Below are 22,622 nucleotides of genomic sequence, written 5' to 3'. Positions count from 1 at the left end.
CGCATCCTAGTCTGGATGTGGGACTCCTATCTGGAGCGATCCTTGGCTGGCTGGTATTCCGAGTAAGAAACTTCTTTCTAAGTGCCCTTTGGAACATATGAAAACTCTTGCCGTGGCTGAATTATTGTCTCCTAATGGTTGGAATCTTCCCCTCATCGAAAATTGCATTTCTGATTTTTAAAAAAGAGCCATCTTGAATGCTGTTATAAGCTCTTCTAATGGAGATGATAGATGGCTGTGGACTACGGGGAAAAGGGCACCTATGTGGTGAAGGAAAGTTAGAAGATTGCAAAATTAAATGGCTCTCATTTCGTTCATAATGTACAGCATCCTTCTAATAATCCTTTAAAAATTTTTTGGAAAGAATTATGGAAGTTGAAAGCACCCAGTAAAATTAAAAATTTTCTTTGGAGGATGATGCAAAATGCTATTCCGACCTCTGAAAATTTGGGTTAAAGGAAAGCTAATGTGTTGGATTTATGCCTTATTTGCAAGGAGAAAAGTGAACTGGTGAAGCACTTATTTCTTTAATGCAATTGGGTGAAATTTACGTCGTTTGGAAGCCTCTTTACCTCTAAATTTGATGCTTATACTCAAGCGGACTTTATTGACTGGTTCAATCATTGCCTTTGCTATTGAAGCTGTCTCAATGGCAAGAAGCTCTCTTGGCCTCTACTCTCTGGTCAATTTGAAAGAGTAGAAACAGGTTTTTATATGAGAATGCCCCCACAGATCCTGTCTTTACCTTCAAACAAGCAGAAGATCTGATTCAGGAATACTGGACTGCAAAAGACTGGAATAATGTTATTGATGCTATTAATGAGGGTGTTGAAAAGAAGAATGAGGGCAAACCGAACTGAAATTTGCCACGTGATAATGCCATCAAAATTAATGTGGACTGTGCATTGACACCTGAAAATGATATTACTGCTATAGCTCTTGTTGCCTGAAACTCTAATGGATGCGTGTTAGATGGAGCTTCTAGAGTAACTGCTGCTGATTCAAGTTTGATGGCCGAAGGTGCTGCACTACTATTGACTATGAATTATGCATATGACAATGATCTTGATGAGGTGCTATTTGAATCAGATAATCAAATTCTGATTAATTGCTTAAACAACAACGCCCCTATTCCAGGTTGGAGGAATTATGTTATCCTTTAAAATTTACAATTCTCAAGGAACCTTCTAAGGAACCATTCGCGTAGTTGGATCCCGACAGAGGCAAACTCAGTTGCTGATTGGGTAGCTAGAGCCTCTTTGGGGTCTGAATGGGTGATGAAACCGCTATCTCCTTTGTGTAAACTTGTAAAATCTGATTTATGCAATACTTACACTGATGCGGGCTGATATTTATCTTGCTTTATAGTGATCTCACAAGACTTTGTACTGTTGATTCTTATGGAATGAATTTCTTGTTGGTGAAAAGAAAAATATAGTTTAGGAACATTAAACATATATATTATAAATAACTAATTTTAACTAATATTTTAATATTTATAAATTATTTATCTAACTATTATATTAAAAAGAAGATGCTGTAAATGAATAAATAAAAAATGGCCGTTACAGTCCAGTGGTTAGTTGGTACTACCTCTATTCCTAAATATAAGATTTTGTTTGTTACACTACAAACTGAATCTTATATTTAGGACCGAAGATAGTACTAGGTTGTTTGACATGTGTTTTCTTAGATAAAATATTGCATTTAAGTTTTGTTAGTTAAAAAAAAATGTTTTTAAAAGAGAAGTTTATATTTATATGATCAAGTCCAATTTGATGCGAATCGATTGACGCTTAGTATGACTGCTAAGTTATAAAAAATTGGGAGTATTTTTACCAATATTTTAACACTCCATTCTTGGATCCTATAGAAGTTAGAAAACTGATTTTATAAAAATTAAAAAAATTAATTAAGTTAATTATTGATAAAACTAGAAATTTCTCCTCATGGCAATGCACGGATTAGCATATTTAATAAAATTTAAAATTATCATAAATTGCATTATATACGGCAGTTTAAGATTTACTTTTTATAGGAGTACGATTTTTTTATTCATTGAAAAATGAAATTTGAAGAAATGCAGAATATAAGAGGAATAGATGAAAAATTGAAATTATTTATTTATTTCTCTATTTAAGCCTCTAATTGTCATATTATTTACATATTATGATGCTCTCTATTTAGTTCAATATATTCAAACCCCAATTAGGATATTATTCAAATGCAAAATTAATTATTAATTTCTTCATTTGAGCCTCTAATTGAATTTCATTTATTTATAATGTTTCCTATTTAATTCAATATATTCAAATCTCAATTAAGATGTTATTCGAATCTCATTAATTGAATATATTCGGATCCAATAATATCATACCTGACTCATTTTTAAAGTCATTTTTAAACAAATTAGATATTACAAATTGTTAAGAATATAGTTGATGATAGTTGACATGTGTGTTAGTTCTCTTAAAATACCATCCATAGTAATTTGCATTAAAACTACCCCTATCAATTAAAAATCCTCTTTAATATATATAGTCATTAGTCAATGGGGGATAGTTTGAGATAGAAATTATAAATTTAGGATAAAGTTACTAAAATCTTCTATTGAGGACCAAAACAAAACCTCACGACCAGATCTTACATTTGGCATTAGAGTCTTAAATTTTGATTTACGTCATTTAAAAATATATTTGAAAATCTTGCGTCACATTAATGTTTTTTTTTTTCGCTAATTAATTATATGCTCTTTTATCTTTTTTTTTTTTCACTCATTCTTTCTCGGTCTCTCACTCCCAAGTCGTAGTACCTTCATAAATAAGATGTTTTGAAAAAATAAGTTATATTTTTTACATATTTATTGTTCTAATTAATTTTAACCAAGCTTTTGAGTTGTGTAATTTAATTATTTAAAATTTATATTATGAATCGGAGTAAGCATCTATAAAATACATAGAACAAACTGAAAATTTAAGGGTCCTGACCTCACCAATTTCCCTCCCTCTACCACTACGGTGTCACACGGCGCATCCATCTACTTTTAATTGAAAGTAATACACAAACTTATATATTATCTCTGATTTTTATTACAAAAATTATATAACTAATTTGTGAATATTAAAAAAGTAGTTAAATAGGTCGTTTTTAACAAATACATGTTGACTTTCTAAACTGTATTCATATGCATTGAAATTATCTCTTGAAAGGAACCTCTTTAGTATTTATAATCAATAAGAATATTTTGAGAAACAAATTATCAATTCGAAGTATACAGTAGATTCAGTCTTATATCTAATACTAAGTTTAACTTCTAATTGTCTTTTACATTAATGAGCGGAAACATTAGCCTGGATGTAGGAGTCTTTTCAAAAGTTTTAAGTTGTCCTATGATCTTTGATGACGCAATTGGAAATACTACCTCTGGTCCAATTATAAAACCTTATTTATAGTTTATAAATGAGATCTTATAAATAAGACTGGAGGTAACAACTCCTATTTAGTTAATTGTATTAAGTCATAAAGATATATCATTAACAACTCAAATATCGAAGTTCTCGTTAAGTTGAATCTCTTTCTTGATCAAATATAAGAACCAAGAACCAAGAAACTATGACTCTCCAAATGAAACCATACTTAAAACACAAATACGCATATTCATATGTAAAAGAGTGTAAATAAACCCCACAATCTCATTATTATTAAGTGACATGGAGCCAAAGAAAGCTTATACTATCATTTGTGAGGCCACCCAATATTCAACGACTCATTGTGGAAACAATTGGTGGTTCCACTCCTTCACTCTTCCACTTCTCCACATTCCCTTCCCAACCTTCAATCAAATAAAATACAAACATCTCACAATAACAAATAATAATAATAAGAGTAAAATACTCTCACCACCCTTCTGTTTTGGCTTAATTACACGGACCTCTTTTCTATTTTGATAACATACAATTTAGTCCAAACCATTAACACCATTAAAGAATATTCTGGAAAGATTCTTTATATACATTTTTTAATTAAAAAAATATTAGAATAAACCTTGTTTCCTACTTTACCTCTCATTATATTAAATCTATAGTTTATCTTTTAATATTAATATTTATTAATAATCTATTTGATATTTTACTAAATTTAATAAATTAAGACATAACTTTATAATTTTATTGAAAATACATATATACAAGTGCAAAGCATTTTTTTACTAATATATATTTAAAAAATTACATCACAAGTAAGTTTAAATAAATAAACAAGATTTGTTGTAAACTAAAAATTTGTATTTATAAAATTAATAAAATTTATAATATGGTGATCAATTCAATAGTATAACAAAAAAATTAAACTATTTATTAAAATTATTTTTTAATTTCAAATAAAGATGTATGATATGTCATTAAATGATAATTATTAAGTAATATTTGTATTAAGAAGGGGCAATTTGGTCAAAATAATGAGTCAATCCTATGATTTAATAGTCAACTAAAGGATAAGTGGATGGGAGTTGAATCTCAAAACTAGAAGGGAGGTTTATGCAATATATATTTTGATTTTAAGGGAGGTCTATATAAGTTTTCAAAATAAAAAGTAGGTCTTTGCAATTTAGGTTAAAGTGAGGGGAGCTTGATGCATTTTACTCTAATAATAATGATAATAGATAATCAATGATGGATAAGCCAGAGATGGTTTCTTAAATATGTGTCACCTTAATTAAGCAGGGTTTGGCTTCCCATAATTCAAAATATAAGTTACCATCTACAATTTGTAAATGATTAAATGATTTGTCCCCAAAATACTCTTCACCACACATGTTCAGGAAAAACTATGCATTGCAATATAATTTAGAAAATATTTACAAAAAGAATAAACTTTAACGGCCTTTTTTTTAATGTGTGTGTGTGGTAGGATTAGCTAGTTACCCAAGTCATCTGGTGGAGCGTTACTATGATTCAAAATATAAGTTACTTAGACTCTAGTGATGAGACAAAATACCCTTCGTTACGCATGTTGAAGAAAAACTATGCATCATTAGGGCCAATTTGGAAACAAAATTAAAATTTAGAAAACATTTACTAAATAAATCAATTTTAACAACCTTTCTTAATAGGCAGGTACTAACGAGTAATGGCTTAAATTATTTGAGACTAGAAGTAGTAAGTAATATTTCCTGTGGTTTAAAGAACTTTTCTGGTATGTGTTCCCATTCATAAGCGACGCTAAGAGTTTATTTGTCTAAAATTCTTAATATCAATTTTTTTAAAATTTTTGTCCCCATTAATTATTCACAATTTGCAATGAATTATTCACTCATACTCTATCTCCATAAATAAAAGTGTTTTTCAAACAATAAGTTGTTTTTCCTTATATTTATTATCTCTAACTAACTTTAACTATATATTGTTAAGTTAGTTATTTGTATCTGGTAAGAATGAGAGGAGGGAGTAATAACTGACATAGAGCCTGCGCACAAGGAAATAATAATGTAGAGATGAGAGAAATAGATATGATAATACCGATGGAAGGATCAATGCCACGATTTTTGAGCTCATTGTACTGTTGGGTTAGAGTACAGGCAGCAAAGCAACAGCAACTAAGTAAGTGATCGGAAAAAGGCTCTTCCGGCAGCGAAAACAGTCGCCGGAGTTTTGTTCTGTAGATCGAACCCATCAGCCATGACATTGCTCCGCCTCCCATACAACAATACATACAGCTCGCCCCATATTTTGCTGCATCCATCCATCCGTGCCCCACCAAACACAAACGTTAACTTCATCACATGAAACATTAACTAACCTACATTTTCTTGAAAAGAACAAAAACTACATATGATTATGAAGGCCTTACGTGTAGTTCCTGCATCAACTATCTCTGCAATTTCACCAAATACGTAGCATGGACAACACCCTGCGAGAATACCTGCATTTGTAAACATAATATCAACACAAATATTAACTACTTCCATTATTCAACCGCTTATTATGCATGCATAATTATAATTTTTCTTTAAAAAATTATATATAAAAGATAAAAAGATCGGAATTTACAGTGAGAGGGGTCCTTCCAGAAATCATACAAGCCTGTGGTCCATTGTCCTTTGCCAGCCATATTTGCAAAACTTAATACGTACTAGCAAAGATAGATTCAGAGCCGAATAATGTGTGTAGGGTATTACGTATATATACAGTACAGAGAGGCATACATGTTTCAGACTTACCCTAGTTTTTAGTTATAATATATTAACATTATTAACTGTTAATTAAATTGAAAAGGTTACGTTATTTGGCTCCTTGGCCTTCTCAAAGTGTAAATCAGTCCATTGAAAGAGTCTCTAAAGCTTTTGGTCCGCAACAGTTTTCATTCGTGTAGTGTATAACATGTGGCAACGACCAAAACCTCCACATTACCTCGAAGGTTGCTTTTATTGCTATGTTCTATTTGACAATTTGACCTTTTTACATCTGAAATGCTTTCTTGACAAAATTTATTTTCACCATTTTATATATACTTATTGGTTTATACAAGTCAAGTTGCTAAAAAAAAAAAGATATTTTATTCCGAGTTAGAAAATTATTATTATTTTAAATAAGACCTGCTGGTCGTGTGGATTTATTAAAAATAGCACGCAAGTTCACAAATTTATCAATATTGGGCTTGAATCTAGAGTGATGAAAATATGATAACTTCATTCTACCATGACACGTGGCGTTGGTAGGTGTTAACATTTTAAAAATAGTTTTTATACAAGAGCTTAGATGATGAAATTTTGTTCAAAATAAATTATTGTTGTCCTAAAGAAATGAAATTTAAATGATCTATTCCACTCCATATAACAATCTCAAAGCACAAATTGATCTGTTGAGGAAAATCACAACTACTTGATGAAATAGAAGGTCAAGCTTTGGGAATATGATAATGACAAAAAATTTTACGCTGCTTGAAAGGCTAATTTGTTATCGTGTGTTGGATTTAAACTATTTTAGGCGATCCAATTTTATTTTTTTTTCACTATCTTGAAAGAAATGTTGAATTGTTAAGTTGTCTTCTCAATTTTATAAAAATAACCTTCCTTTTAAAAAAGTAAATGGCAATGTCAACTGTGCCCCCAGAAGTTGTGGTTATTAACATTAGAATATTCTATAAAACCAAAAAAAAATGCAACATCAGAGTATTCTCATTCTTAGAATATCTTATTTAAATAATATATTTATAATATAAAATATATAAAAACTGCATTAATCATAAATTATGAACAACGTTAACCAGTTTAGACTTCGTGGCTTCGTGCAAAGTATGCAATATTATTTGAGACTATTAAGATAAAACCATTGTCTTGGAATTAATTTTAAAACTGAAAAAATTGGACGAAGACATGCAAATCAACATATTTATTCATCGAAGTAAGAATTAATTGGTAAACTTTGAACGGATTTACGCTCGCATTCACTCTTTCTGCAATGCATCTCTGCATTTGAACAATTCTTAAAACTAATATCATCCAAATCTTACAGTATTAAATAGAAAAAAAAAAACTGAGTCCAAAAAAAAAAAGGAAAAAAAAACATTGGAAAAAAAGTATAAAAACAAAGGCCCCTCATTATATTTGGAACATGAATGTTTTAATTGCTGTCCTACATGATCATGTGATGAACCTTGAATCATCATTCAATCCTGTTAGGTTGTTTTATTGAAGGGAAAATTGCAATAAATATAAAAAAATCTCTTAAAATCATGAAATTATTAAGGATTGACAACTATCACGTATTAACAACTCATGCATTACATTTTGTAATGTGCTGAAAAAATGTGTTGTCAATATCTATTATAATAGTTGTTAATCTTTATAATTTAAATTGTCAACAACTACTTTTTTAGTTGTCAACACAAATTTAAAAAAAAAATAATAATAAGAGCCATTTGATAATTTTAAAAAAAAAACTCTCAAGACTTCAGAATGATATCATGATTTCAAGAGACTTTTTTGTATTTAATTCTCTTAGATGAGTCCTAATTGCAATTTTCCTTTTATTGAATCTGAGTCGTCATATTCATTATGAACCATGCGTTCTTCCTCATGATTTGAACCCATTTTTTGATTCAATCTGTAAATCTTTCAACCTTAGTTTGAATCCCATACAATACAATCACTTATATTGATATGTGTTAACTGAATTTATATACAATACCATTCATTCTTACAAAACACAATAATTTATAAAAAATTATCTTCACGAAGGGAGGAAGGCAGGGAATTAAACATGATAGAGAGAGAGAGAGATTCCATGGGGCTTGAGATGGACCTGTCACTTGCCCTATCACATGAGCAGCCGAATCTATTCATATCCAGATACAGATGACAAACTTAGTCATGAGAACCAAAAATAAAAACTATGCAAAAACACAATCAACATTCCAACAATAAAATCAGATTATTTCTGAGGGGGGTAAAGAAAACTAATCCCATCAAGTGACGAGAGCTACTAGGCAACATTCAACACAACACGCCATTTCTCTTTATCTGGAAAAGCACCAAATAGTACGATATGTGAAAAGATTATCATCTCTATAGAACAAGTCTTCAACCTCAAGGCGTGTCAGATTCCTTCCTAGCTAGACATCATCACATGATCAATTGCCTGGAGTGCTTGGTTGGAGAAATATCTAACATCGACATCAGGATCCTCACTAAGCTCAACCAGACATGGACGAATTGTGTTTTCCACCACCTGAACGGCCATGATATTCGCAGATGAATGGAAGTGAAAGACTAAAACAAAGATAGCATATGACAAGAAGCACTACTTCCAGCAATCCAAAAATATGAAATGGGGAAAGGTCTGAGATACTTACAGGCTGATCAACAATGGGGAAGATTGACTCTAACACCTTTGCGACATTGAACTTGATATTGGGTACTCTACATGGAGCAATCAAGCAGCAATTAGAAACTTAACAAACACAGAAACCATATTGAACCTTGTACTATAGGATAAGAAAGAATCGTATTGAAATACTTGTCTTTTGATGCAGCAATGACGACAGGCAACAATTTTGAACAAGTGATTTCAGCGCCCATTACAGGAGCGAGAAGAGAAATAGCTCGAAGAATGGTCATTCGATACAAGTAGTGTGGATTGCTGATCATCTCCAAAACCTGTAAACAAATTTCCATACTGAAATTTCAGAACCAAGTAATAAACAAGTAACAAATGCCAAAACTAGATATTTCAACAGAGAGAAGCCAGGACAACAGGTTTTTTAGATGACGGAGAGATGATTGCACCTGTGGAATTATATGCTGCATAGCCCACTCAGGACCAAATTCTTCAGCAAGCCGCTTCAAGTTGTTAGCAGCCGCATCACGAATTGAATGAACCTGCATAAACACATTTAAGTTTTAACAATAAAGTAGGTACCCTAGGCTGTTTCACATCTATTTCTTCTAAATGTTTACTTTGAAATTTTAACACAACATAAAAATAGAATGGTTGGGTACTGATATTTTACAGTTCGTTTACTATTCAGTGTTATGGCTGTTAATACTCTTTTTTTTTTTTTGGGGAACTTCTTTTTTCCAAACTGTTGTGGTTCTGAAAATGAAAAATTCCCATGCAATGCATGGGGTAAATATACAACAACATAGTGAGAAAATTACATAAAATCCATTGAAGAGTATAGATATATAAAGTGCGATCCATGCACAATCACAAAAGATTCACACTAGGACAGATGATTAGTATACAGACCTTATCCTGCAACCATTGCATGCAAAGAGCACCTAGCTTATCATCAAAAAATCCTACACCCAATTGACTCGCCAGCAATGGGATATACTCAATTATCGCAAGGCGAACTCTCCAATGCCTGTCTTCAGCTAGCTCAACAATGGCTGGTAACAAAGACTGAGATAACAAATCGATTCCAATAACCTGCAGGAATGGATTGGTCAGCGTGACTAATAAAAAAGTTTGATTTCTCTGTATGCATTTCCTTCTGCATGTATGTAGTAGAGCCTTGGGGATAAAAGGATTTTCTTGAGGGAAGGGCGGCACAAAGCATAAGTTCTGTAAAACATAATCACTGGATGAAAAGGACAAAAAACAGCAATGAAAAAAAACACTCCATAACTAATCTAAACCTGATTCACTTGATCAAGCTTGCTGATGATGTTCAAGCGCACATCAGGAAATTCATCCTTTAGAAGGGAGAGAAAAATAGGAAGAAGCTGCTCAATTGTAGCATCCTGCAATCACAGCAATGATAGAATTGAAACTCATATTAAACCAGTTGATATCTAGAATAATTTCAGAGATTGCTATGTGATACTTCTACCTTTCCTAACACTGGTGCCATTCCCATAATTACTGAAGCCAAAGCAGAACGGACATGCTGCGAAGAATCTGATGACAATTCCTGCAAAAGTTGTTTGGGGGGGGGGGGGACGTATAATGTTCAATACTGAATTGCAGTACCCCAAAAAAGGAAAAAAAAAATCTACATACAAGAAGCAGCATTATACATCTGTATGACAACTTCTAAGAAGTATTCAAACCTTTACACAAGGAAGAATATGCTGGATAGCAAGTTCAGGATTTAAAATTTTGCAAAACTTGGTGACTTTTCCAGCAGCTGCAATACGCACTTCAGCCTCATTGTCTCGTAGCAGCCGAACATATGCAGGGACCAATTCATTTCTGGATAACCCATAATGATAAAGTAAACTCTTATTTAAACTTATATATTGCTAGGATTTCATATTTGGGTCACAGGAAGATAATGTTAATATTTTGGCATTAAAATCACACCCTAAACTAATGAACACATCATACTGACAGAATAAAGTAGTAAAATGAAAAGATATACGGCATGTATTATTTCCACCCACAAAATAATACCTGGTGGGTTCAGGGCCCACAGCCTCACATAGCTCATACAATTGATTGGCAACCATGTAACGCACACGCCAAGACTTATCCTGCCAAGGATCAAATGAAATCACAAGAAGAAACAATAAAAATATATTTATAATGAAGATTTTTCTGATACGCAGAAAAATTTGTATAACTGTACTGCATATCGGAAAAGAAAAGGAACATTACTGAGCGCATGCATACCTTCACAATCCAATAATCCATATAGCAGACATATGAATGATTTTTTTTTCTTTTTTTCTTTTTTTTGGGGGGGGGGGGATAATAGATATGATATTGTTATTAATATTAATAGTTTAAATGTACCTGAGAGAAGCTGACAATAACAGGGAGTATATGCGCAACACAGTCTTGAGGTTCCAAGAGCTTGCCAAGAGCAGCACAGCCCTCCACAGCCAACAATCTAACAGAGTCTTGATCTGAAATAATATGCATAGTACATATTAAAAACAGCATATATGACAGAATACTAGGCAATGGGACCCACAGCACATAAAACAGCCTCCTGGCCTAGATAAATGACAGAATCTCGTTCTATAAGGCACCAAATATACGCATTCAATTACCATCCTGAGTAAGATCCTCAAAAATTGTCATGATGTCTGACTTCAGATGAGGATATTCAACAGTTGCTGCAAATTTACCAAGGTTTGATGCAGCAGACCTTCTAACCATAGGCATGTCATCTTGACACAACTGACTGTATATTGACCTCAACTCAGTCTTTGATGTCTCTGGTGCACTTGAGTATGCAATATGAAATAGTCCACATGCAGAGACTCGGGCAGTAAACCATTCGCCTGATGCCAATCTCTGGAACATAAAGCATAGCATGTATTCAGCGTGATGTTCCATCAACATAATGGAATGGTAGGTAGCATTAACAGGATATGAACCACACAGAATAAATAAATAACATGAACTCAGGAAAAGAAAAGAGATAAAATAGTCACAAAAAATGTTACTATTGCTGCCAACTTGAATGTATGACATAAATAGCCTCTACGACCTAGGCAACATTCCAATTAACTTAGATCCATTAACCAATTTCTACTGAGAATTTAATATAATAGAAAAATAGTCAAGTCCACGTAAAAAAGCAATATAAAAAGTTGAAACCACCGATAGGAACCAGAAGCTGAATTAGAACAATGGATAAACACTGATGGCAAGAACGGAGCAGGTTTCACGTCACAACTCACAACATTCAGAATGGAATCAACCACAAGGTTATAACAAAATATCTATTTATTTGAAGAAAAGTGCTATCTAACCTTCACCAACGGGATAAATGAATCAACCAAATCACTCTCCCTCATTTGAGATCCAATTCTACAAAGAGACTCCACTGCTTTCTCTCTCACACAAGTTTCCTCAACAGTGCAAAGTGTCTCCAGAGGTGGGAGCAACACATTGGCATGTTCCACTCCCCCAACATAAGGAATAAATACTCCCAACTCTTCCGCCATTGCAAGAAGTACCTCATCATCATCATCATTGTTCTCACTTAGAAATGGAATTAATTCCTTACGAGTTCGATCCTCCCCAAGAGCACGTGCAATTGTTGATAGTTTGCGAATTGAATTCAAACGTAGCTGGATGTCATCATTTTTCAGCTCGTCAATGAGCACCGCTATTGGATATAGTGGTTCATCAACATTAGACATTTTGTTTCCACGATTTCTGGAAGAACTAAGAAATTAGTCAAGTTGCAAGAAGTGAAATATCTCAAATATAACCACAGCTTCAGATGATAATGATTAAAAATTAATACACACACCAGAAAGCGTTGGATTATTATGTATAAATCACCGTTTAAGTATGCTTGAATTTGGCAACTTTTTTCCTCTTTCTTGTTCCGACATATTGAATTGATCTTAAAAGGAATTTTGGGGGGTGGGTGGGGGGGAGAGGGGCATCAAGTTCCAAGTTCAGCTGAAGTGAAAATTAGCGATAGGAATTAATAAATTTATCGCTCGTCAACGAATAACCTATCAAACTAGCATGCCGCATCTATAACAATCTAAAAATTCCTCAAAACTCAAAGATCGGGAAATTACAGGCAGCCATTTAGTCCCAACAAGGAAACGAAACCCTAGTGATCAAATCAAGAAACTGGAAGGCTGTCGTCGAAAACAAGGAGATAAAAAAAAAAAATCCCTTCATCTTAAAGTCTATACTCCCTCTAGATTCTTAAGATAGTGGCAAGAATTGAAGAATCGATACTTTAAACCAAAATGTAAGTGACTCCAGAAACCCGTCGAATAGAACTTGCTCTCGAACTCGAGGAAAATAAGAAAACCCAGTTCATAAAGATCGAAAATTGCAAGCTTCTAGCTCCTCTCAGAGCTTTCCAGGAGCTAGACAGAGGGTGTGATCCAATGTTGCTCCATCAAAAAATTGAAGATCCTTCACCTTCGAGCTAAAGAATGCAAGAATGTAATTCCTATACCAATCATAAAATTGAAAAGCACCCGAGCCTCTTACCAGCTTTAATTTCTATGCCTCCCCGCCGGACGCCTCAGATTCCAGAAGTCGGAAGAAGACCCAGAGGTCAGAGAAAGAGGGAGACAAGTAATGAAGTAGATTTTCCTTCCAGTTTTCCTTTTTCTTTTCCATTTTCTTTTTCATATTTGTAAGGCCCATTTCATTCGAATTCAACTCTATTTACAATTGGGCTTTTTTCCTGAGCGTTTTGTAACTGTTTGGCCCTACAATATTTTTAATCTAATTATATTTTCGAGACTGAAACGATGTCGTAGAGCTCCACCGTTTCAAATACTCGCGTTCCTTTTTTTTTTTTGGCCCCTTTTTCTTTGGCCGGAACGATCCTTGCGCCTGATAAAGGACAGATTCGGGAATTTTTCCCGCCCATTTTCTTGCGTTCCAAACCATGCCTCCAAAGTCCGATAACTCTGAGGGTAAGATCATCGCCGGAATCGGCGTTACTCTTTCTTTATCGTTTGTTTTGCTTGCTTGAATCAAATTTGTTGAACTAAGCCTGCTTCTTTAGGCAGATACTCGATCATCTGTTTTTCGTTTTTTAAAATTTTTTGCCAATGCTTCTTTCCAATTTCGATTTGACGGTTTTCATTCGTGAATCTAACATTTCTGTCTTCCCTATGTTCTTCTCCTGTGAAATTTGCAGCCATCGTGTTGAACTTCGTAAATGAGGTAAGCCACCTATATATATGTTCAGTAATCGTTTATGCGGGCGTCGAAAGGAATCTGTCGTTAAATCAACGGTTGGGTTTGTAAAATTATGCTGATTTTGCTCGATTTTAGCTGATATTGACTGGAAGCTGTGGAAAATAGTCAGTTACTCGTTTGGATGAGCGCCCTCCTGCGATAGCTGACAGTAGTTTGTTAAATATAATGGTGGATCTGTGTGAGTAATCGAAAAACAATTTTGGTTTTCTTTCTCAGCAAAACAGGCCATTAAACGCTCAGAATGTGGCCGATGCACTGCAAAAGTTCAACCTCAAGAAGTCAGTCGTACAGAAAGCACTGGATAGTCTTGCTGATGGTGGTCGAATTTCATTTAAGGAGTATGGTAAGCAGAAAATATACCTTGCCCGGCAAGATCTATTCAGTATTCCAAACAATGAAGAGCTTAATAAGATGAAGGAACAAAATGCCGATCTGCAAAAACAGCTAGAAGAACAGAAAAAGGCTATTAGCGAGGTTGAAGGAGGTATGCATAAGTAAAACTATTCCTGTTTTCCTGACCATTGTCAAACATGTTACATACACTAGTTGTCGTGGGTCTGAGACCTACACGACGACAGCTTTGGTCGTGCAATTTATAGAAGTACTTGTTGCTGCAGAAATCAGAACACTGAAATCAAATTTAACACTGGAACACATCCGTGAAAGAGAAGCAAAACTGAGAAGTGAGGTAGCTAACTTGTGTGTTTATGAACTATTTACTTGCATTAAAGGTGCTTCATGGTATTGCAGTTAAAACTAAGTTACTCTGCGTCTTTGTAATACAGGTTGAAGAAATGGAGAACAAACTGGCTAAGTTGCGTGGAGGTGTAACTCTTGTGAATCCAGAAGAACGCAAGGCAGTTGAGGACATATTCTTGGAGAAATTAAGTCAGTGGAGAAAGCGTAAAAGAATCTTCAAGGATTTATGGGACACCCTGACTGAGAACTCACCTAAGGATCCCAAAGAATTCAAGGTTTCCCCCTTTTCTCACGAACCAGATGTACTATTTCATATTCTTCTTGCGTTGCTGATAGTTGCTTGTACTTTTTTCAGGAAGAGCTCGGATTAGAATATGATGAAGATGTCGGTGTGAATTTGCAGTCATATAACGAACTGTTGCAACGTGGTAAGAAGCGGCCAAGGGGGCAGTAATATATATTCAAGCCAAAATCCTATGCTTCCCCTTTCTAACAAATTAGGGGCATTAATTTCTTGGTGTCTTGTCTCACAGAACATGATAACATATTACACGTAACCTGTATTGTTTAATCCATATCAAGTTTTAGGTTTATTGTCTGTCAATTTCAAGCATAGCTCACTGGAGCATTGTCTGTGTCTCATAATATAGTGCAAAATTATTGTTTATATTTCTCTTCAGACCCCTACATTAGTCTCATGTATAGCATATTATCTGTAGACCGTAGGTGATAAAGCATTATGAAGCATAATTTTCAAACTCTAAACCTACTGATAAATGTTAATTGAGTTCCAGGTAATAATCTTGGGCACTATCATAATATCATTTTTCCTGACAGGAATTCCATGTGTCCCTTAATTTCCTCAATCTTTAGCTATGCTAATATTCTATATTTGATTGTTGATTCTAAGATGGAGAAAAAGACTATTAAAGGTTGATGGAATGTAATGTGCAGTAACTTCAGATTACCATTACCCTTAGGAAGCGAATTTTCATTCCCAGAAATTTCTTGTATGGCATGGCAATTATTAACTGAGATCTGTATGTCCTTGCCTAGGGAAAGTAACCCTTCACACAATAACGGAGAAGACCATGTTGAACGATTTCTTAAACTCACTCTATCCAAAACAACTTTGCCTTCTTGGGGGAGTAGAAGATTAAAAAAAATTAACAGACCAAGCAATCAACACATAGCCTAAGCTATTAACAAAACTTGAGAAGATGTTTAAGTGGAGCAGATCTATGAAAGATAACCAGAGTGAGTTATGTGAATACATGTAAATATGCTAGGGATATTTACACGTCTCTACAATCAACTTGCTCTGTTTCCTTTTGCGGATCTACTTAAAATATTCTCACAACATTCTGTCCTACATGAAAATTAACACACTACACGCTCTCGTCCTTAATCAAAATCCCCATACTCGTTTAGTCCTCACTGAAAATGGCTTCTTCAACTGTTCCAAGTTCATGGACAATGAGCTCTTCTTCTTGGTGGATCCTGGGTCTGCCTTCAAAATTGTATCCTCAGTGTCAAAACCAGCCACTTTACCATCATGACTCTTGGAAGATATCTGCTTCAAAGATTGTTTGCCCTCTTGTTCATAATCTGCTTCCTTCTCACTCTCATCGAAAACTGGTTCCTCTTTAACAGGACGAGCATCTACTTCTGCAACCACTGACACTGCAGCCTCTCTCACAGCTTCTTCTTTGTCACTCTTTTTAAACTCCTCACCTCGATTTTCTTTGACAATTTGCTCGTCTACCACGTGAGACATTGCTTCCCCAGAGTTACCACGACTGTCATCAGAAGTGTTGTGATCATCGGGGGGAGCGACAATTTCCCTGTCAAACACTTGAGAGATAATTACCCCAGAGTTAACATGAGCATCATCATCAGGAGTGTTGTGATAATTGGGAGGAGGATCGTGTGATCCAGATCGTGAGAGTTCAACTGCAGCTCTTGCAGCAGCAGCCGCATTCGCTGCTGACTCGAAAGCTGCTTGTGCTGCATCGGCTACATCCTTATACTTTTTCCTTGCCTCAATGGAATCAGGAAGCTCATCATGTTTTCCACCATTTCTTAAATTATCGATATTCTCCTTTTCTTGTCTATCAGGCCCTAGTTGGTTTTCATTTTTCACATTCAATGGTCCCTGCATTGGTCTCACCAAGCACCAAAGTCATTTGAACAAGTTTTATGAACAGGAAATCGACTGGTTTGATAACATTTAAGCTTTATATACCTCGACTATGCCAGAAGAGACTTCGTCGAGCTGCAGAATAATGTTATTCTCTGAAGCAATTTCTTTGACTGCCTTCATTCTGCTTTCCGGGCTTGGCATTCTCGTTGACAACTTCTGTACTATCTATAGGCATCCCCAACAAAGACGAACACTCATAAGCGTATGATTTATAAAGAAATTTCTTAACTGCATAACAGTTCTCTGCTGTTTAAGGAGCTTGCTTATTAATCCCAGCTCCTCAGAAAATTAGTAATATAAGTAGATCAAACTCTAAGTTACCCTTAAATAGACAGATTAAAGGTTGCAGAAGCAGCACAAGAATACCTGAAGAGGGACTCCACAGTTGTTGCGCAGCTCAATGGCACGAGCAGCGAACTCTTTCCCAAAGCGAGTGGTCAAGACTGTACGAATCTCTTGAAGTTCTGGAAATTCTCCACACCTTGAAGACGCATACAGTAAACCCGACGCAGCCTCCTTCAGTTCTTCTGGGCATTCTCTGCGTGTAAACAAACACCAAATGAACTCACAATCGAATTCAAATTTCTCAGTCACAAGTCACAAAGTGAACTCAGAGTCGAACCAACCTTTCTTCCTCAATGAGGTGGATCCTTTCGACTAAGAGGTTCAAGTACCCTTCAATCTTATCATACACATCCAGCAAGTTCTGCTCCTTGACCACAAGCTCAGCCTGTCAAAACACATACAACAAAAAACATTGAAACTGATCAGACAGCGCATTTATATCAGTATCGTTTCTTCATAAGATCTGAGAGATCTTACGCGAAGCAGAGCACGTTCATGGTAACCCTGTTGCAGAAGCTGGAGAACATCAGAATGGGCTTGTTTGAAGCGAACTTGACGCTGGATCCGGAGGACAGCGAGGCGAGAAACGGCGAGATTAACGAGTGGCTTGAATTTTGAAGCCTTGAAGGCTCTTCCAAACAGAGCATCACGCTTCTTACCCATATAGTCCCTGCTCTGCTTTTGGATGGCCCTGCCTCCTCTGCTTCTTTCTCTCTGATTTCGAGGAGAAGCTAGAGAGAAGGAAAATGAGTTATATATGAGAACCTTGAAATAAATTGTAATATAAAGGGTTTTCTTAGGAGAGAAGGATGTGAAGGGGACGAATGGGGAGTGAGTTCTGAAACGCGTTTAGTTGATGGAGTTTGAGGCGCTGCACTAGAGGTTTGTTCACACTTATTTCCAGGAAACTGCATGGAAATTTTAGCACTCGTTATGCCCCGCTTTATGCATTTTCCCAATTCGCACAGCTTTCGCTACATCTCTATATATATATATATATATATATATTAAAAAAAAGCGTTATTATTTATTTAGTTTTGCAAATAAGCTAAATAAATACCTCCAATGGCACTATTTTTACGTGAACTTGCGTTTTAATATAGGTTGATATTTTAGAGAAAGAGATCAAATGTCATATCAAATTGTAAGCTCCCCAAGATAATACCCATCTATGCATTGCACATGAAAGCGATAGACACGCACACTAAAATTATCTATATGTTGTATAATATACTACCTCCTCTAATAATTATAAAATCTCGTTTATAAACTACAAATAGACCTTATAATTAGAACATGAGGTAGTATAATGTCTTTTGGGCACATCACATGTTTGAACACTTGAAAATTAATGAAAAAATAAATATAATTTTTGGTTCTTTAAATTGGTTTTCATTTTGATTGTAGTCTTTTAAGTTTTAAACTGTAGACTTGGGTCTGTCAAATTTCTTTCCATCTAAAATATTGGTTTCAGATAAAGGACCAAAATGAAAATTCAGGCAAACTTGTGATATCAAAAATTGTATTAATCATCACAAAAAGAAATGAAAGAGAGTAGGGTGGGACAACCAACCAAAATGGAAAAAGGTGTACAAATGTACCATTATGTGGTAATATCAATCTTCAACTTTTCTTCCTCACCAACCTCAAAGTAAAGTCAACATTATACGCCTAATATTCTCCGGTTGTAACTTTTAAAGACTGGTTAGCTAGTAATTGATATGAATTAAAAAAATTAGTTAAATTAATTATTTATTATCAATATATTGAAAAAAAGTGTATCACTTTTTCTAAAGTACTCTGAGATGTTAAATGTGGGAGGCAAAGAAAGAGAAAAAATGTAAAATTAATAAAGGTGTAATGTGTAAAAAAAATATTAAATGAGAGAAAAGCATTCAAGTCCTATAATTATAGAAAAATAAATTCAAAAATTGAGTCTTTTATTAAAAACATAAGGGAGTACAACATTGGTTCCAAATTATTTATATTTATGGTAGAAAATCTGGACCATGTGCGGTAAAATGTTTTAAATTATTTAATGAAAAGTACATTTCAAATAAAATTAAACTGTAAATCTTCCCAGATAACAATTAGAGAGCTACAGCCTGATTAATTGAATGTCAATTGTCGTTATATAAAATAAATAAATAAATAAATAATCAGTCTGTTTTTTTTTTTTTTAAAAGGAGAATAATAATGAGTCTAAAAGCATGGGAACGAAGCTTCTTCTTAGTGAAGCCACGACAAGCGAAGGTCAATAGGGCGCCCCACACGGCAAAGACGAAGTGTGAGTTTGGGCGCTTTCTCTAATGTTTAGCTTACCTTAGATTTGAGGTGGGACTTCTTCCCCCCCCCCCCTCTATCCTATTTATTCTTTTAGATTGAAAATTGAATTGAACGGTTAAGATTTAACATTCAGGCTTAATATCCTTATTAATCTTATAGTTTGATCTACTTTTGATTTTAATTTTTATAGTTTTATAAAGACTTGATCTGAATTTAAGTATAAGAATTAGAGCTAAACTCGTTAAAAGTTAAACTCATAAATAATAATAAAACTATAGATATCAAAATTACTAATTTGAAATCACAGAAATTAAAATCAAAATCCGATCAAATTATAATAACTAATAATAGTATTAACGCATTAATTTATTTAAAATTTAAAAATTGTCATCACCGATAGCCTGTTAGCATCCATTGATTTCATAGTTTGACGTGATTTATTATTATATTAACTTTTTGTGTGCCCAATTCTGGGTTCTGCGAAATGGGCAAACGGTCAATATATTGGCTTTCCAATGAGGTTCAGCTCTTTGAAGCCCTTTTATTTTGCTTTAACTTATCTGATTGCAAATATTCCCACATGTTCTAATTGATCTTCACGTAGAAATCTGAATCTAGTACTCATCCGGATAATCATTTTCCCAGTATGGTTCTTCAAGTCCCGTTATGTCCTCATCATATGGAACTTCATCTTCTCCCTCAGTTACACACGTACAATCACAGCTCTCCCAGACTTCAACTATTTCCATGGCGGAATAACCAGATTTGCAGTAAGCCAGAGGCATGACCGGTTGACACGAAGGAGCTTGACCAGGATATGCCACCATGGGAACTGGTGGTTGAGAGCAAATATTCTCTGCAGGTGGCCCATCTCTATCTGGATTATTATCTGTTTGATCTCTCTCACTTGTCTCGCTCCCGCCAAGCTCATGAACTTGCAGGATCTCTACTCTGCGATTCATCTTCTTCTTTATATGTATTGCAACATCTGCTGGAACAAATCGACCGCACACAAATAGCCTCCTTTGCTGCTTCTCTATCATGTGACTCTCTATCCCTTCAATATCAAACCAGCAACATCACGTTAAACTCAAAGTATTCTATATATCATAACCACACATATTTCCATTCATTTCACAAAGGATCCATAAGTCAATGTTATGGATCGCCCCCAAATAATATTCATCTCCTTCTTAGCAAATATCACGAGAGATCGAACTAGTAGAATATATCCTCATATATATTACGTTTCTAATAATAAGTGCATGTTTGAGATCACATTAGGAAGCATCAAAAGTCAGTTAGAACCAAAAAAAAAAAAAAAGGGGGTAGTTGGACGGAAAAAATGATATTTGACATGATCTTGGAACAACTGAACTTTTGCTCAAAAGCTATTTTAAAGTTGAAGCATTATTTTTTTGGCTATTGGCTTTTAACTTTTTTTAAATTGACTTTTCAATATATTATTCACACAAGTTTCTATCAAACAGGCTTTTTTTTTTTTTTATAAAAGCTTATCTAAATATAAATCAAATTACATTAATTAACTTTTATCCCAACTTCAGTTTGTAAAAGTCAGTTGAGATAAAAGTTATTTTTGTCAACGTAAATCTAAACAAGCCCTAAAGTTTTTTGTAAGCCATCTAAAGCTAGCTCAAGTTATGAGGGTGGGGTGGAGATACAAAGGAAAAAAACACTTAGTCGTTTGTTGGAGATGTTGAAATTAAAGGGTAGAAAAGGTCTGGAAACCTTAACCTTTCATCCTGAGGACGATCCTCCTCAACTTTCTGCAACAAGCATTGCAGTCAATGTTGAGTCTCAAGACCATGGCACGAAACTGCAATTTTTAAGAAGAAACTTGGTTAAGACGAATTTATGAGAGAATGTGGAGCTTGTGGTAGGAGAGGACAAGAGAAGAACTTCGCCTTTTCAGGTACGTAGTGGTTGGGGCTTGACATAACCACACCATGTGGGTTTCTTCTTCTGGATAGACCAAAAGGCATTGTGAAGAGGATTTGTTTGTGGGAGATTTGAGAATTGAAATTGAAATTATGTGGGACGTTGGCCAACTGGTATTTCTACATTTGAATAGTGTCCTCTTGGAGATGAAGACATTCCCATGTTTCAATTTTGGAATCTGATTCGACAACTTGACAGGACTTGTTGTTTGTGTGATAAGTCTTATATGCTTGACTTTATCTAAAAGCCTAATTCATTCACAACATCAGGGAAAAGGACAAGCATTTCTTCGTAACTATGCTTTGCCACTTTCTTGTTTCCAAAGTTTAGTTGTAAACTGTGTGATTGAACGAAGTAATCTGATTTTTCCCCCTTTAAATGGAGAATTCAAATTGTAATATTCTTTGTTCTTTTTTTTTTTTTAATATAGAAAATACACCTTACGTCTTTCTCACCATTTAAGTAGAATATGATCAAAATATTTGAGTTTGCTAAATTAATATCTATGTTTTCTTGACTGAAAAGGAAACTAAAAAATGAAAGGAAAAATAGACAAAACCTCATCACTTTCTTGTTCCTTAAACTCAGATAACTGTCTCTAAAGTTATATCTGTCATCACGATTGCTCTTCATAGGTTCAGAAACTAAAACCTCATCCCTAACTCCAAAACTCCAATCGTTCATAGTCTCTCGCAACAATCTGAAAAGTGTAATACCAAGCCAATTCAAGGACTGTCCTTCACGTTGTGTTCTTGATCTCTCTGGAAGCAGATTCCTGCCAGCATGGGAATAGCTTCAGTCTTGGCTATTGAAATCGTTAATTTTGTTCCTATGTCTATATACAGAAGGTGGTACTCTGTCAACGGTTTTATAACTTAGTCACATGAAAACTTTTTTGTAAAAGATCACGGGTTCAATCTTACTTATAACCTTCACTCATTGGTACCTACCACTTTAATTTTTTTCCCCCAAAATAAAGTGGTACTTTG

At 34.4% G+C, this 22,622-nt stretch overlaps 4 protein-coding genes across 4 annotated transcripts; 1 reads left to right on the top strand and 3 right to left on the bottom strand.

The window, feature by feature from the left end:
• Positions 1-8,283: 8,283 nt before the first annotated feature.
• On the bottom strand, positions 8,284-13,495 carry LOC114726274 (serine/threonine-protein phosphatase 2A 65 kDa regulatory subunit A beta isoform). The gene is made up of 13 exons (XM_028912861.1): positions 13,419-13,495; positions 12,206-12,614; positions 11,498-11,744; positions 11,238-11,350; positions 10,896-10,975; positions 10,553-10,694; positions 10,333-10,413; positions 10,139-10,243; positions 9,747-9,929; positions 9,284-9,376; positions 9,015-9,154; positions 8,851-8,917; positions 8,284-8,726 (listed from the first exon to the last, which is right to left on the bottom strand). The coding sequence occupies exons 2-13, from the start codon at positions 12,596-12,598 to the stop codon at positions 8,607-8,609; spliced, it is 1,764 nt and encodes a 587-aa protein (XP_028768694.1). The 5' UTR covers positions 12,599-12,614; positions 13,419-13,495; the 3' UTR covers positions 8,284-8,606.
• A 293-nt stretch (positions 13,496-13,788) lies between these two features.
• LOC114726277 (homologous-pairing protein 2 homolog) lies at positions 13,789-15,635 on the top strand. Its single transcript, XM_028912865.1, has 6 exons — positions 13,789-13,852; positions 14,080-14,105; positions 14,358-14,625; positions 14,759-14,829; positions 14,927-15,115; positions 15,196-15,635. The coding sequence occupies exons 1-6, from the start codon at positions 13,825-13,827 to the stop codon at positions 15,292-15,294; spliced, it is 681 nt and encodes a 226-aa protein (XP_028768698.1). The 5' UTR covers positions 13,789-13,824; the 3' UTR covers positions 15,295-15,635.
• Positions 15,636-15,932: 297 nt separating this feature from the next.
• LOC114726276 (uncharacterized) lies at positions 15,933-18,167 on the bottom strand. Its single transcript, XM_028912864.1, has 5 exons — positions 17,866-18,167; positions 17,670-17,773; positions 17,410-17,581; positions 17,086-17,208; positions 15,933-16,995 (listed from the first exon to the last, which is right to left on the bottom strand). The coding sequence occupies exons 1-5, from the start codon at positions 18,049-18,051 to the stop codon at positions 16,249-16,251; spliced, it is 1,332 nt and encodes a 443-aa protein (XP_028768697.1). The 5' UTR covers positions 18,052-18,167; the 3' UTR covers positions 15,933-16,248.
• A 2,007-nt stretch (positions 18,168-20,174) lies between these two features.
• LOC114726279 (heavy metal-associated isoprenylated plant protein 8) lies at positions 20,175-21,759 on the bottom strand. The gene is made up of 3 exons (XM_028912867.1): positions 21,600-21,759; positions 21,430-21,511; positions 20,175-20,731 (listed from the first exon to the last, which is right to left on the bottom strand). The coding sequence occupies exons 1-3, from the start codon at positions 21,675-21,677 to the stop codon at positions 20,289-20,291; spliced, it is 603 nt and encodes a 200-aa protein (XP_028768700.1). The 5' UTR covers positions 21,678-21,759; the 3' UTR covers positions 20,175-20,288.
• Positions 21,760-22,622: the final 863 nt, after the last annotated feature.

Source organism: Neltuma alba, unplaced genomic scaffold (assembly GCF_004799145.2).
Source record: "Neltuma alba isolate B1F8T4 unplaced genomic scaffold, ASM479914v2 tig00012348_pilon, whole genome shotgun sequence".
NCBI classification, from domain to species: domain Eukaryota; kingdom Viridiplantae; phylum Streptophyta; class Magnoliopsida; order Fabales; family Fabaceae; genus Neltuma; species Neltuma alba.
Note: the sequence above shows the minus strand (reverse complement) of the source record. Positions and strands in the feature narration are given on the sequence as shown.

What these genes read in the sequence shown, in the direction of transcription:
- LOC114726277 (XM_028912865.1), top strand. Translation starts at nt 13,825, where the DNA reads ATGCCTCCAAAGTCCGATAACTCTGAGG. An exon ending in TATTAGCGAGGTTGAAGGAG is followed by an intron (nt 14,626 to 14,758) that starts GTATGCATAAGT and finishes TTGTTGCTGCAG; the next exon opens with AAATCAGAACACTGAAATCA. An exon ending in AAGCAAAACTGAGAAGTGAG is followed by an intron (nt 14,830 to 14,926) that starts GTAGCTAACTTG and finishes TTTGTAATACAG; the next exon opens with GTTGAAGAAATGGAGAACAA.
- LOC114726276 (XM_028912864.1), bottom strand. Translation starts at nt 18,051, where the DNA reads ATGGGTAAGAAGCGTGATGCTCTGTTTGGAAGAGCCTTCAAGGCTTCA. An exon ending in ATGAACGTGCTCTGCTTCGC is followed by an intron (nt 17,774 to 17,865) that starts GTAAGATCTCTC and finishes GTGTTTTGACAG; the next exon opens with GCTGAGCTTGTGGTCAAGGA. An exon ending in CACCTCATTGAGGAAGAAAG is followed by an intron (nt 17,582 to 17,669) that starts GTTGGTTCGACT and finishes GTTTACACGCAG; the next exon opens with AGAATGCCCAGAAGAACTGA.
- LOC114726274 (XM_028912861.1), bottom strand. Translation starts at nt 12,598, where the DNA reads ATGTCTAATGTTGATGAACCACTATATCCAATAGCGGTGCTCATTGAC. An exon ending in CATTTATCCCGTTGGTGAAG is followed by an intron (nt 11,745 to 12,205) that starts GTTAGATAGCAC and finishes TTTATGTTCCAG; the next exon opens with AGATTGGCATCAGGCGAATG. An exon ending in TGCAGCATATAATTCCACAG is followed by an intron (nt 9,155 to 9,283) that starts GTGCAATCATCT and finishes ATTTGTTTACAG; the next exon opens with GTTTTGGAGATGATCAGCAA.
- LOC114726279 (XM_028912867.1), bottom strand. Translation starts at nt 21,677, where the DNA reads ATGCCTTTTGGTCTATCCAGAAGAAGAAACCCACATGGTGTGGTTATG. An exon ending in ACCACTACGTACCTGAAAAG is followed by an intron (nt 21,512 to 21,599) that starts GCGAAGTTCTTC and finishes TAAAAATTGCAG; the next exon opens with TTTCGTGCCATGGTCTTGAG. An exon ending in GATCGTCCTCAGGATGAAAG is followed by an intron (nt 20,732 to 21,429) that starts GTTAAGGTTTCC and finishes TTGATATTGAAG; the next exon opens with GGATAGAGAGTCACATGATA.